We start from the raw sequence: 14,358 nt of genomic DNA, 5'->3' as shown, positions 1-14,358 counted from the left end.
ATCTTTCTCCTTTCCTGCGAAACAAGAAGCATTTGAAAAATTTCCCCAGTTTTCTACCTACTTATTTGTAAAAAGCGTAAACACTCTCTACCTCTCGTTTCCTTTTAGCCATGGAAAAAAGAAAGCAGATATCCAGAAAACTGGAATGAAACTCCAAAACAGGGTTTTGTGAAGCTTAATTGCAGTTTTGAGCACGCTCCACTCTCATGGACCGTGCTCCTGATTGAAGGCTGCCCTGAAAAGGACAGGGAAGGCATGAGCAACTCCAGACATGCTTCCTAAAAGACACGGGGTACCACCAGTAAAGGACATGCCGGTAGCGAGTTGCTATCCTGTTCCCTCTGTCGGGGACCAAGTGGGCTGCAAGAGTCCTTGGGAACTGTACTGTGTATTTACTCCTCCAGGTCTGGGTGCAACATCTGGGAAAGCAACGTGGAGGGAATGTGAGCAGAGAGCTCTTTCTCACCTTCATGCCACTGCAGGGCTACACATGGTAGACCACAATCATGCCTGAGACCTTAGATGAACTGCAGTTCTTTGGAGGTAGAATATTAAGTACTAAATGGTTTGCTTAGAGAAAATTTTCTCCTGCATAATGAAATCATCATTATTCCCTCGTGCCACACACAGACAAAACACATATGCACCCCATATTTACGAAGTCAAGGGGCACTGTTGCAAATATTTTTCATAACCTAGAGACTGAAAGCAATCACAGATGCAATTAGACTCGCTTTCCCATCAAAGCGCCTTGGAATAACCACGTGGGCACTCTTCCATATCGGCACGGCATCAGACCTACAATGCAGACAAATGACTCCTCATGTGTAAGGTGAATTCAGAGCTCACAAAATGTGCCAGCAATGAAATCATTTAACTTTCCACAAAGCAGCTATTGGAAGAGAAGTGGATGTACAAGCTCCTTGCGGTATGGACACCTGCCCGTAAGTAGCTGGACTCAGACAACTATCTCACTAGATCCAGAGGTTCCCATTTCTGAACATCCCCTTGCCAGGCTGTGGTGGCATCGGTGAGCCTGCTTTATACCCTGCTACATACTGCACCAGCAGACATCTGTTTTTAAATACATTTCTGTCCTGAAATCTGAACTCAGTCACATCAACAGGAATAGACTGAGGCTTCAGCTGAGGTTTCACCAGCCCCATTTATTAAACAATCTGTTTATCTTCTAAATAAAAACTGCATGAAGAAAAGCGCAGAAAAGCTAGTAGTGAAAACTTCCATGAAATACACTGGTTTCCACATTGGAAAGCTCTGCTGTTTATTGAAACTGGCAATAAATCTTAAGCACTAAAAGAAAAGTATTTCTTAAAAAACAAAAGCATCACCCAATACAAATAGAACCTCCCATTTTACTTAAAGCAAATTAATTTTTAAATTGGCTTTGTTTATTTAAACTCCCTGTTTCTTGAACAGCATGTGAACCTGCACTTGCAGATTTTTTTTCACCCAGCAGACTTACGTGGAGGAGGGAGAGCTCTGGGATAAGGGCCTAAGGAACATGTACGTAGGACATGGAAAAGAAAAGCTGGGCCTTTTGAAGAGCAAGTCTGGAGAGCAGGTGACAAAGAGGTGTTAGTTTTAAAGAAGGCCAAAAATCTACACAGTTCAAGTGAAATCCAGAAGGATTATTTTAAAAATGCTCTTCCTTCCAATATTTGCCTAAAGAAGGGATTACAAACCTGTAAATATCTCTCTGGAACTTACAGCTCGCGAAAGGCATTAAACAGACCTTAAGAAAACAACAGGTAATAAATGGAGTTTTAAAATCTACAGAACAAAAATAACTTTTTTGGTGCCTGAAACTTCTTAAGTCCACTCTGAAATTGCTCAAAGGAAAATGTGAACAAAGACTAATGACAGGGGCCCTTTCATATTAAAATAATATATGGAGCAACAGTGAGTGAAAGGAATGCAATGTTTGAAAAAGCACAGACTAAATAAATCACCCATGTACTCACTGGCCCTCTCTCTTCTAGGGTGGTGTCTCAACCCAGCTATAAAGGAACATCTCAGGGAGGAAATGCTGTCATTTTCTCAGGTACAAAACCGCATTTCTGAGATGTTTACTGTCTCCATGTAACGCCGCCGAAGACCCCCTGACACTGACAAATAGGCTTCATTACGTCTGTGGCAAAGGTATTTGCTCTCATCTCTCAGGAATGATATAGGCGTTGATCAAGGACAAAGCACCAAACACTCAAAAATTCACTTGGCCCAGGGGCTGTACTCAGCCCGCCTCTGAGTGCCTCACGAGCCTGCTGCATCTTCTGCAGCAGCCATGATTTGGACCTGGTACTAGTTGGGGATCACAGGCAAAAAACAGCAGTTTCAGCCCAATATCTGAACGCTAAAGAAAGTGCTCCAGTTACAGCCCTTACCCTTCTCCACCCCTCCCAAGCAGGAGCAAAGTCACGGCTGTGGCTATCCAATGCCCTATGCTCACGAACTAAATTCATTCCCACTTCATGCTCATAGGAAAGCTTTTGCTGTCATCAACTCCAGAAAGTCACTCTGCCACGTTCCTCTGGAGATTTGTAAATAAGGACTGAAATCAGATGGCACAGGAGTACAGAATGCTGATCACTCCTAGGATGAAAGAGAACCCTATGGAGCTGGAGGTCTCTTCTGCATAAGTTGTTGTAAAATGATGTCCCACATAACCTTAAAGCAGGCATCTTCTTATTTTATTGACTTCTTCAGGATGATTCACACAACGTTTTAAACTCCGTAGGCATCTCCATATGGTGAGAGTGTAGCCACAATGAGCTACAACTGGAATTAACTGTGAGCAACTTTAGATGTGAAATCCAAGACAAATCAGATTTCCTTTTAGATGCCTCTGTAGCTGGTTAGATTTCTCTGGTCCCAGTCGGTGACACATTCACACCACCCAGTGTACTCTGCATACTTGGAAAAAAGGGAAGAGCTTTCAATCTCCTCAACATGCACTATCCATCATCCATGTTTCAAGTCTCTGTGTTCATTACCAGGCCCTCTAACAGAAAGCATAATTTGCCTCTTCAATTTACATAATGTGCCTCAGATTTACATGTTCTCCCAATTGAAGAGGAGACAGATGATGTCTGTGAAAACTGGATCACGATATGCAAACGTTAGCTTTGGTACCAACAGGCCCCTGACTGAGGTCAAATCACAATATTGCACACTAGAATTTCTAGACTAAGAAGCCTGTGGATGAAAGGTGAAAGCATCGTTTAGACACGTGGTTGGCCAGTGGGACAGTCTGACCATGGCTGGGCGCACCGCCGCACACATGCCCCAGGACATCGCCCGTAGCCGGCAGCCGCTGCCCTGCTGCGCCTCTGTTGGCAGCCAGAACCTGCCGTCTTTGGTTATTTGTGGTTTTCATTATTTAATGAATTAACAAGGCAGCTGAAACCAGTATGAATAAAAAATGGTTTCTGCGTTCTTCAGATGATCACGGCTGTTTTCACTTTCTAACGTCTCCTTTACACCGTTAAAGAAACCAGCCTAAAGGGTCCTGGGTGTTTGTTCTTGTTTTCCTTCTTTCCCTAAAACAGATTCCCCTGTCCTCTCATCTTTCGACACACACCCTCTACCCAGAACTATTATGCTGATAAAGGCTATACTGAAATGTTTAATTTCACCAGAGACTTTACTGCCTTGCATTTGACCTGATGAGTGGTGTGCGCATATGGCCTCGTCCTGTTGCTTTCACCATAGCTAGCTTACAAACCTGTTCTCCTTACAGTTACAGATGACTGAAAAATAATGACACGTCAAGTGAAATTTTGCAGGGGAAACTGCAAACATTTTTCACTACTTTGCAGCTTTCCGTTGACATTTCAGGAACGTCCAGCCAACAGGAGAGGAGGTCAAGATGTATACCCTCAGTTTTACGGCATGAAAATATCTGCCTGCTTTTGCCAAAATAATGAAATTATTTACTGTGCTTTACAGTTTTCACAGGCCCATGACTTCCAGTTTCACCAACTTCACAGATCAGCTATTAAGAGTCTAGTTTTTATAACCCGTATCAGCTTCTCAACAGAAGGCATGGTTTTACTCTTTGATTTCCATAAAACATACCAGATTTTCATCTCTCTCCAGAGGGAAGAGAATCTGTAGTTCTTTCACAAACCAGGGCTAGCAGAAAAGGGAGCAGCAATTCATTAAGATAAATTTAAATATTTTTAGAACGAAATTTTGATGGGGTGTGGGAGGGGAACCCAGAGTGGAAGGAAACAGTATTACTTAGTCTGCAATGCTCAGCTGTCCTACTGGAAGTGTCAGTGGCAACTTTAGTACTGCCTAAAAGGCCTGAAATAGCTATTGCATATCAAAAATAATGTTACAATTTTTTCCATCTTCAAAATAAAAGCAGAAAACTGAGTAAGATGAGTCCCACCAGGCTGCATGGGTGCAGACCTCATGGGGAACAGGATTCACAGCTCGCTCTATTCCCGGGGCTGACACCAGTACCTACGCCGAGCACAGCGCAGACACACACACGCACACCGTGAGTGCAACCCAGGGCCTGCTGGTTCTCCCGATTTTAAGGATTACTCATTTGTAGAGTCACACATTAGTAATTTTCTTCAGGTCCACTGAAGCAGAAACTAACTCAACACAACCCCAGCGAGACAATTTCTCACAGTTTCGCCTTGCGGAAAAGAGTGGATAAACCTGAGCTGCGAGATTGCCCGCGAGCCCCGCAGGCTCTCCATCACACCCGATACCTCCCGATAGCTTCATCTGACGATTTGGCAAAACAACAACAAGAAGCTGATACTAAGAAAGAGAAATTTAATACCGGGGCGTCTGATTTATGAAACGCTCAACCCATTACAGGTTTCACTTGCAGTTTTTTTTCTGGTCGGAGAGACGATGAGTAATTCAAGCTCGCCCTCCAGTGGACTGCGTGCCCACACCAGTACACCAAGCTTTCCTGACACTGGTAAGAAGTATTGGGCACTCAGGTGATAGCACATTTAAAGGAAAAGACCTAGGAGTCCCTCTAAGGGTATTAAACACAACTATTACCGGCTATACTGTCTTTTTTCCCTGTTTTTAATTATGTTTAAAAGTTATATGCTTTCCAACCAACAAATCTGTTCAAAATACTGCATTGCTGCCCTCCTGCATCCAAACAGCTGCAAGTATTTTAGAATCACAGAATGGTTTTGGTTGGAAAAGCCCTTCAAGATAATATATAAATAAAAAAGTTCTCAAACACATTCTGCTTAGGTAAACAGTTGTCTGCAAGATCAGCCTCCCCCCAAAAAAACCCCAGGTCTAGATTATGCAACGCTGAGTTTCTGTGATCTCTTCTCAGAAAGTTTCCTACTGAAACCTGCTCACCCTTGCGTGCATAGCTGTCATACTTCATTTATACTTATCCAAAACTGCACACTAATTACTGTGGGTCATACGTGAATAATTAACTTCTTTCCCCTGAAGCAAAAGTAAAGGCTGAGATAAAAAACGTAAGATGAGATTAATATGTGAAGTTTGCTCATGGTTGGTGCTACATGCGAAGTCAGAGTATACCAACTTCTTACCAAGAGCTATGAAGAGCTCTGTAAAACATTTAATTTTAACAGTGGGATACAGGTTTTTCTCACTGGATCTGTTGGATAAACTCAAGCGCTCACCTTCTCTCTAGACTACACTTCTTACTTTGCAGCAGGCATGAAGACATGACAATATAAAGCAGTCAACAGATGACCATTAATGAAGGGTTTTGATTTGATGTTATTTTCCTTTTCTCCCTGAAGGAATATACCAACATCCAACACGACTGCAAAGTATTTTAGTCAGCTGCCTTTTGGGGTGGGGATTCATTTCAGCCAGCTAACAGGTAGGTATCTGGGCTTCCTCTGCAGTCAGCAGTGAAAGAAAAGCACCCTTGCAAGCCAATACCTGGGTCTACCTGAAGAGGGAATAACGTGCCCCAGAGGTGCCAATCCCTCTACCCAGAGATCCCAGACAGATAGCATAGCCTAGACACCCAGCTGCCAGGGAACCAAGGCTGGGGAGATGGATCCTACGATTACAGCAGGTACAACAATTCCCTTTGTGCTGCTGGAGCGTTACAGCTATAAAAGTTGTAATTACCAACATTTCAAGCCACCAGAGCCGAGTTTTGAGCACCCTAAGAACACAGCCTGGATAGTCAGCAGTGCAGGCTATCTAACACTGATTTGGGTGGGTTACCCACGAGTGCTGGTCTGCCCTAAGATCGCTATCGAACGTGCTTCACAGTGCTTTGAAACATCACAGCAGAGAAAAGCCTCCAGCATTTCTGGGATAATTTGGGCGTGACATTTCTGAGATTGTTCACTTCTAGTTTTATAACTCGGCTTCTTACATGGTGCTTGGATATACTCCTCAGCTGGCTGTCAGTCTTGCATGCTAGAAGAGAGTGACATCCCTGCAGCGTAAGCACATAAAGTGGCGGTTTTGGTTCAACCCAAGAAGTCTACTGTTTTCATACCTCTGCTAGGCTCTCTGCCTTCTAATCTGTTACAGCCATATAATGCTCAAAGGGTGATACAGGCAAGAACAGAGAAACAACTTAGAAATCAGGGCAGGGAGAAGGAAAGGGACAGAACAGGGGCAGATTGGGATAAAAGAAGTAACCCAAGAATTACAGAGAACAAAGCAACACGGTAAGGGCATATGAAATATAACGGAAGGGTAGGAAGGCAAGACCACATTGAAGATGGGAAAGAATAAGGAAGAGGATAAAAGAATTCAGACAAGGCATGATAAATGAAGAGAGGAGAAGAGTTGCAAGCTTTAATGGGATGATATGAATAAACTAGAATAATTGGCCTGGAGGGAAACATAATGAAATTCCCAGATCACCAGAACATTTCCGCTGTTTAAGTAAGGGACTCTTACCTTACAGAAAATGGTTTAGTAGGGGGTATTAGGATGGAGCCTTGTTCAGTATTCCTCTCAACAAAAGTCCTACCAACCAAAAGACATATTGGAAAGAGTGATGGAGACGTGGCTTCATTTGAAACGGAGAAGCCATCACTTACTTTTTAAAAATAATAACTCATACTCTTTAGACTGCATCACACCACAGAAAGCACCAGCAGATTCTCAGCAAAGAACAACATTGTGTTGCATGCTGTATAAACACCCTCTATTCTCCAAGGAGTTACAAGAATGCTGAAGTGCATTAAGAGCAAAGAGAATAAATTTAATTTAAGCAAATCAGCAGCAGGGTAAAGAACAGCACTGAAACTCAACGCATTCTGTCCACCACCTTTCTAGCCATCCAAGTGATCGCCTTTTCAATTGTTCCTGATGACTTCAAATTGCTGCTCCTGAGTTTATCTACCATAAAATTACAACAATTACACATCACTGCTTCAGCTACCCTTACATGCCTGTCATGTAGATGAGTAACACCCCATAAAGTTAACAAGGACACCAGGTATTGATTATGTGTTAAGCCGTCACCGAACAGGACCCAGCTCATCTAGGCACCTCTCTTCTATCTCTGTTGCAGAGGCCTAGTGCAACCCATTTGCATGAAGTGACTGTCTTCCCTCTGCAGTATGAGGTAGGTGCCTCTGAAGGCCTCCAGAAAGAAACACCAGGCTCTTGAGTTTACACTTGAATTGAACCGAAGGCATTTAGTGGCACCTAGCATTCAAAGGCTACATCTGCAAAAACAAGTAGCAGCTCAACAGGAGCAGGTCTGCAGAGTGAAAAAAAAGAGAAGGTGCTGAACATCCATATCCACACCACATGCTCTCCCTGGAGTAGCTCTGGTCCGTCCCAAGCAATGATCTCCCATTGTTTGCTGCAGCACAGCAGATGTGTCCCTGGAAGCCACTTTAATGTTTAGTTTCATCTAAAAAGAGTCTGGGCTGTGCTGCCACCACGCTTGCGCTGCGAAGTGGGGATGATGGAAGCTCTTGGTCTGCACCAGATGCAAATGCTGGTGCGCTCGCAGATATCTCTGTCATTCAGAGCCTTTGGTGCAGGATGACAGGTTCAATACCTCCTAAATTAGGTAGAAAGGAGCTTGTCTTAGCCGTGGTGCACAGTGCCAGCAAATCCTTACCTGTGTGCGTCCTCCGGTGAGCCTTCAGGTGGGAGCTTTTTGTGTATACTTTGTTGCACCCCTCAAAGTCACACCGATGGATGCGCCGCTTCCTGGAGTCCGGAGACTCGGACCTCCTCTGGCGCCTTGTGCTCTCAATACTGAACGGTGAAATTGAACTGGAAAACACAACAGAAGCAAAAAATGAAGTAAGAGTGTGGTGCATATCCCGGGCCCCGGGAGATCAGCTGTAATACATCACTGTGCCAGAAGGGACCTTAACAATTAGTTAATATTTGAAACAATTTGTGCTTGAACTAGAGCACATTGTGCAGTATGAAATAATTCAAGTCTTAATTTACAAGTGCCTCTTGCCAGAGAAAACACCACGACCCCTGAAATACTGCTCCAGTAATGAAGTAGCCTGACTTCATCTGAGCTTTGTATTTATTTTACATGTGTCCAGATTCAAGCTGAGCTGAACACTGCTTTCTAACCAACTTTATGTATAGCCTCCATATTTCTCCTTGACAAGTTTAAACAGATAAAAATCCCGAAACCTTTTATGAAAAAGTGTTTCCAGCACCCAGATCTGGACTATGGATCCTCACATTTGGCCAAACAGCTGTTGTTTGCTTGCATACAGATTGCTAAGAGATCCATATCACCCTGCAGCAGCGATTTTTCCATTTACTTATTTAACAATTCTCAATCTATCACCTAAAAGTCAATGGCTTTTGTTTTCTTTCAGACCACTGATAAACAAAAAAAAAGTTTATTAGCACAGGGCCAGCAAATGATCCCCACAGAAACGCCTGTGCTCAGCAAAGATATTCCACTTACAGGAACATCTGAAGGCCTATCAGTTACCCAACTGTAAGCAGATAAAAAAGAAATGTTGAAGTCACATTGCTTTATTTTATAAATACAGCATGTACCAAGCCTAATACTTGAGGAGAGCCTGCTACCACAATACACTTGCCTTGGTTAGATAAACTTGTGTCATAAACGATTATCAAGCTGGCATGCCAAGATTCAAACCCTCATCAACTTCCACTGATTATATTACCCAGCTATAAATCATTATTAATTGATCTCCTTATCAACCCCATTACAGTTCTACCGCACAGCAGTCACGTTCACCTACAATTATACTAGCCTGTTTAGCTACTTTAAGCACTGGAACAACATTGGCCTTCATCAGGGTTCTGGGGCTTCCCCCACATTCCTGGGTTTACTTGACATTGAAGGTGAGCCAGCTCTTTTGAAGTCTTAAGATTCAAGCTCCCAGTTCTCCTGAAAGAATTTGTGGCTGTCAAATGAGAATGAATCAGAGGAAAAGAAACTGAATCTGAACACCAAAAGAAGCAAGCGTGACCCTTTGGGGAAGCTAAGGTGCTAAGAAAGGCATTTGAAAGAAGAGCACTGATGCTGATGCATCAGCTGAGAAGCACAACACCAATCTTCAACCTTCTCTTACAACAGCCAGTCCTGTTACAGGTATAGCTGCTCTGCCAGGAACTTCTGCCAGAGTTTGCCAAGGCCTATTTATATTGAGTTAAAACTTTGCACAATGCATCTCGTATTGTTGCCATATGATTTCACTGATGGTCCAGTTCACCTTGAATTTGTGGTAGCTGAGATTATTTTTCCTTAAGTATTTTCACACTACAACCCTAATTTAAAGCAGTGTTTTAAAAAATAGAGTCCTCACTTTCTGACAGCCCTCTTCTTCTCTTAACAATTTGTATTCATATTTCACCTTCAGGCAAAAAGATTTTCCAGATTAATTAGGTTTTGCCTATAACACAATGTGTGTAAACAGACGTGTGGGGAATTTCTGAAATGGAGGGAAAAATGGACAGAGGGCTGCAATCTCAATGTTAACTAGCAAAAAGTAGTTCCCAAGAGAGGAAGACAACACATCAGCACTTCAGCTGTGTGACAAGAATACAGATACGTTCAGCTGTCACAGAAATGGCTTAGGAATTGCATTTAAGCATCTGCATCTCAGGGCAAATAGAAGTCTTGGGTTAGATGAGTCACTGAGAAGGGTTTCGCTACTCCATGTTTTTAAACATCCCACCAGCTAAAACAGAACCCAAACATGTAAATCAAATCTTAAGGCTCAATAACGAAGGTACAAAATCCAGTGCTCAAGCCCAGAAAATCTTTATCTTTAAAAATAAATATTTGTGCACCATTTTTGCCGCCTGTGATTTATGAGCAGTCTTAAAAGAGTATTTTGTAACAGGGCGTTCAGCTCCTGGATAGTACAGCTTGTTTAAATGGGAGGAGGATCAAGCTTATAATGCTGCCACAGTTTCCAGCCCCAAGACAAAATGAACCTTGAGCAGAATTGGCACCTCATAAAAAGCTATTTGTCACGTACAAGCAAGTGACCTCACCGCTGGGAACTGCTCTGCGCCTTCCCGGGTATTTATACAGGAGAGGGTGGCACAAAGCAGTGCCGCAAAGGTGCCACGTGATCGCCACCGCGCTGCTGCTTCTCAACTCGGATTGCTCCCTCTTCCTAAAAGGCGAAGCATCCTTCCCATTCCACGACACGGAAGGCAACTGAGCAAGCCACGGAAGGGGCCACGCACCGCCACCGTCCCACGCGAGCTTGGCAGCCATCGCTCGCTTGGCATGCCGAGGAGAAAGGGTTCACCCTCAGCTGGACACCAGTAAATGGAACCTCCAGCCTCCCCTTGGCAGCAGGGCAGGCTAAATGACAAATGAGCCGGCGGCAGCGACACACAGCAAGTGAGAGCACACCTCCAAGGTGATCTTCTTCTGCCACCCTAACCCACCTGGCATAGGAGCACCCCACGCTCACTGGTGGAAAAGGAGCCAGGTCGTACCTTGTTCTACCCACAAGCCTTGTTTCAGGCTTACAAAAGCTGTGTGATTTTTATTGGTTTTTTAAATGGTGAAACCACAAGAAGCCTTAAAAAGAGCCCAGGGTGCTTTTTTGCAGCTTCCTCAGTTTAGTGCCTCTTGCAGTAACTGTCAGTTGATTTGCAGATGCTCCTTGCCCTGGCCACGCAGCAGTAAAGGGACACCCTCCTCTTTCTCAAGCAATTTCTACAAAATACCCTCACTGGTCACATAAAGAGACATAAAAAAAAGGTCCTATAACCCATGGTTTGTGCCTTGAAAAGGCCATAGGGGCTCTGCCTGGTGGCTACAGTCAGCATGGGGCTCCAGAAACTACTGTCTGATGGCACCGCAGTGGACAAAGACTTTGAAAACGGACATAGAATCATAGAATGGTCTGGGTTGGAAGGGACCCCAAGGATCATACAGTTCCAATCCCCTGCCACAGGCAGGGCCACCAACCTCCAGGCCTGGATCTATACAAGGTTGCCCAGGATCCCATCCAACATGGCCTTGAACACCTCCAGGGACGGGGCATCCACCACCTCTCTGGGCAGCCTGTTCCAGCACCTAACTACTCTCTCTGTAAAGAATTTTCCCCTAATATCTAATCTAAACCTTCCCTCCTTTAGCTTTAAGTGACATGACAGGAAAATCTCAGGAATGCAGTTTTTTTACCGATTTTTATTTGTTAATTTGTTTTAGACTCATGTAAAACAAATAAATTAAAAAACCAAACCCACCACACTGACATTGTAGCAGCTTCTTTTGACTGAAAGTGTCCCTTACAGATTGCCCCAAGCAAAGACCTGAAAAACACATAAGCTGCCAAGAGCTGCCAAGGCGCCCCGACGAGGAGCTGTTCCCTTCTTAACAGCCAAGATCTCAGGCAGCCTTTAAAACTCAAGGTGGGATTAGCAATAGAACTGACACCACAGAATCACAGAATCTTTAAGGCTGGAAAAGACCACTGAGATTATTATTACCATGTCCTGGAGTGCCGCATCTACACGGTTTTTGAAGACCTGCAGGGATGGTGACTCCACCACCTCTCTGGGCAGCCTGTTCCATCACCCCAGGCAAACTGCAGGATGTATCAAAACACTGCTGGTATCTCAAGCTTGAAAGATAAATTCACAAAGAGGAAAACTGTGTTCTCACTTGTCAACTTGCCTTTTATTTATCTGCAGCTCGCCATTTCTAAAATCAGTGTAATATGTGTATTAGTGAAGAAGGTTGTACACCATCAGAAACCCTGGGAGAACTCCGCTTGCCTCCGTAAGGAGCTGCACCACGTGTAGTCAGTTCTGCTCACAGGGTGAAATAAATGAAAGTAACTTGAGCATTGAGGGTGATATGCAGGACTCCGGCCCCGTTATATGCAGGACTCCGGCCCCGTTACTTCCAGCTAGAAGTGAAAACACGGATCTCTGCAACCCACACGTTGTCTCTCTTGTGCAAGAAAAAGCCTGTGAAGTAAAACAAAGACTGGGGCTTGGCCAGCAGATGGCCATCAAGTCCTCCCAAGCCTGATCTGCGTCAGGGATCCGAACAGCCCTGGTAGTGCAGGATTACGTTTCCTTGCTAGGAACGTTGCCCATGGCCTCCGAGGTGTTTCACCTCTGTTCTACATATGGACCGGGAAGGGCCCTTGGCACATGCAGTAACACTGTCAGAAACACACGTACCGGGTCTTTTCAAACTGATCCCATGTTTTCCAAGTGGAGCTGCCTGGGGAGCACGGTGTGTTTGCTTAAAGCCTTGAACTGTGTTCAGTGCTGCCACACACCAACAACACGTGATGTGGTGAGAAGTCACGGCACGCTGGCTGTTCCCCACAACCTGCTGATGTGCTCTCAACCCTGTGGCAAACATGCAGCCTTACTTCTGCCCGCCAAAGTACGAGCTTCCTGGCACTGCCAACATCTCAGCAAGCTGGGCGAGAGCTGGCTGACATGCCCAGCAAGGATGTGCAGCAAGCTGCTGCTTTGCTCGCTGCTGTACAAACCCAAACAGTCCCTCAGTGTTTTGTTTTTGTCCTTGTGACTGACACCTTTACCCTTCCTCGGCCCCTCCACTACAGCTCAGGCTCTTTGGCTGACAAAGGATCTCATGGAAAACACTAAACCAGAGTCACCAGGTACAGACCAGCTTATGTCCAAGTTCCCCCCACTTTATCTTACTGCATGTCTCCTTCACAGCACTCAGGCTGTACTACCTTCCTCTCTAGCTCGCCCTGTAGCTAAATGAGACTTATGGCTGTACCTTAACAACAGTCCATGGCTGCTAAAAGCAGATGTAAACTTCACTTTGGAATGAGACTCAGACATGCATCAGTTGTGTTTCCCCCACTCTGGCTGCCATGGGAAGGAGAAACAGACTGGGCTCAGCCCCATATGACATCTGCTAAGCTTGGATGAGGGGCTAAGCCAGAGCGTGCCCCCCAAGGTGGGCATAACGCAAGCTGTGGTCCTATTGTGTTTCTCAGGTTCTGGGCTGTTGAATAATGTGATGTGGCTAAGCTGGTCCACCAGGACTGCTCCTGCTCCAGTGCCTTTCCTTTGTGTTGGTACTGGCACTGTTCTGATCCTGCAGTGCCGCAATTCAGGGACAACGACAATGTATTGGGTTTGCATGGCAAGGTTTTGGTAGCTGGGGGTCACATAGGTGGCTTCTCTGAGAAGCTATTAGATGCTTCCCTTATGTCCAGTAGAGCCAATGCCAGTTGGTTCAACACTAGATCTGCTGATGACCAAGGCCAAGCCCATCAGCCATTGTGGGAGCACCTCTGGGACACTACAGTTAAGAGCTGGGTGGGGCGGGGAGAGGTGTGGGGGGTGGAATGCACTGTGCAACTACAGCTGGAGGGAGCAGTGAGAACATGTGAGAGCAGGCTGTTCTGCAGCTCATGGAGGTTAACAGCAGAGCAGAGATCCCATCTGCTTCCCGTGCAGGACCCCACTGCAGAGCAGGTGTATGTCCCCGAAGGAGGCTGTGACCCTGCAGGAAGCCTACGCTGGAGCAGGCTCCTGGCAGAACCTGTGAAGCTATGGAGACATGAGCCCACACTGGAGCAGGTTTTCTGGCAGGACGTGTGACCCCATGGGGGACCCACACTGGAGCAGTCTGGGCCTGAAGGTCTACACCCCATGGAAGGGACTCATGCTGGAGAGGTTTGTGAAGGACTGTCTCCCGTGGGAGGGACCCCATGCTAGAGCAAGGGAGGAGTGTGAGGAGTCCTTCCCCTGAGGAGGAAGGAGAGACAGAGACAACACACGGTGAACTGACCACAACCACCATTCCTTATCCCCCTGTGCTGCCCAGGGGGAGGAGGCAAAGAAAACTGGAGTGAAGTTAAGCCTGAGAAGAAGGGAGAGGAATAAGGGGATGTGTTTGTAAGATTTGGT

At 45.2% G+C, this 14,358-nt stretch overlaps 1 protein-coding gene across 1 annotated transcript in view; it reads right to left on the bottom strand.

Moving 5' to 3' along the window:
* Window positions 1-14,358, bottom strand: part of KLF12 (KLF transcription factor 12) — a 173,669-nt gene that overhangs the window by 9,198 nt on the left and 150,113 nt on the right. The window contains exon 6 of the mRNA XM_084272174.1: window positions 8,093-8,250. Coding sequence (XP_084128300.1) covers window positions 8,093-8,250 — 158 coding nt within the window. The remainder of the gene's footprint in view (window positions 1-8,092; window positions 8,251-14,358) is intronic.

Source organism: Gallinula chloropus (genome assembly GCF_964237585.1).
Source record: "Gallinula chloropus genome assembly, chromosome: 1".
In the NCBI taxonomy this organism is placed as follows: domain Eukaryota; kingdom Metazoa; phylum Chordata; class Aves; order Gruiformes; family Rallidae; genus Gallinula; species Gallinula chloropus.
This window is presented reverse-complemented; position numbering and strand designations above follow the sequence as displayed.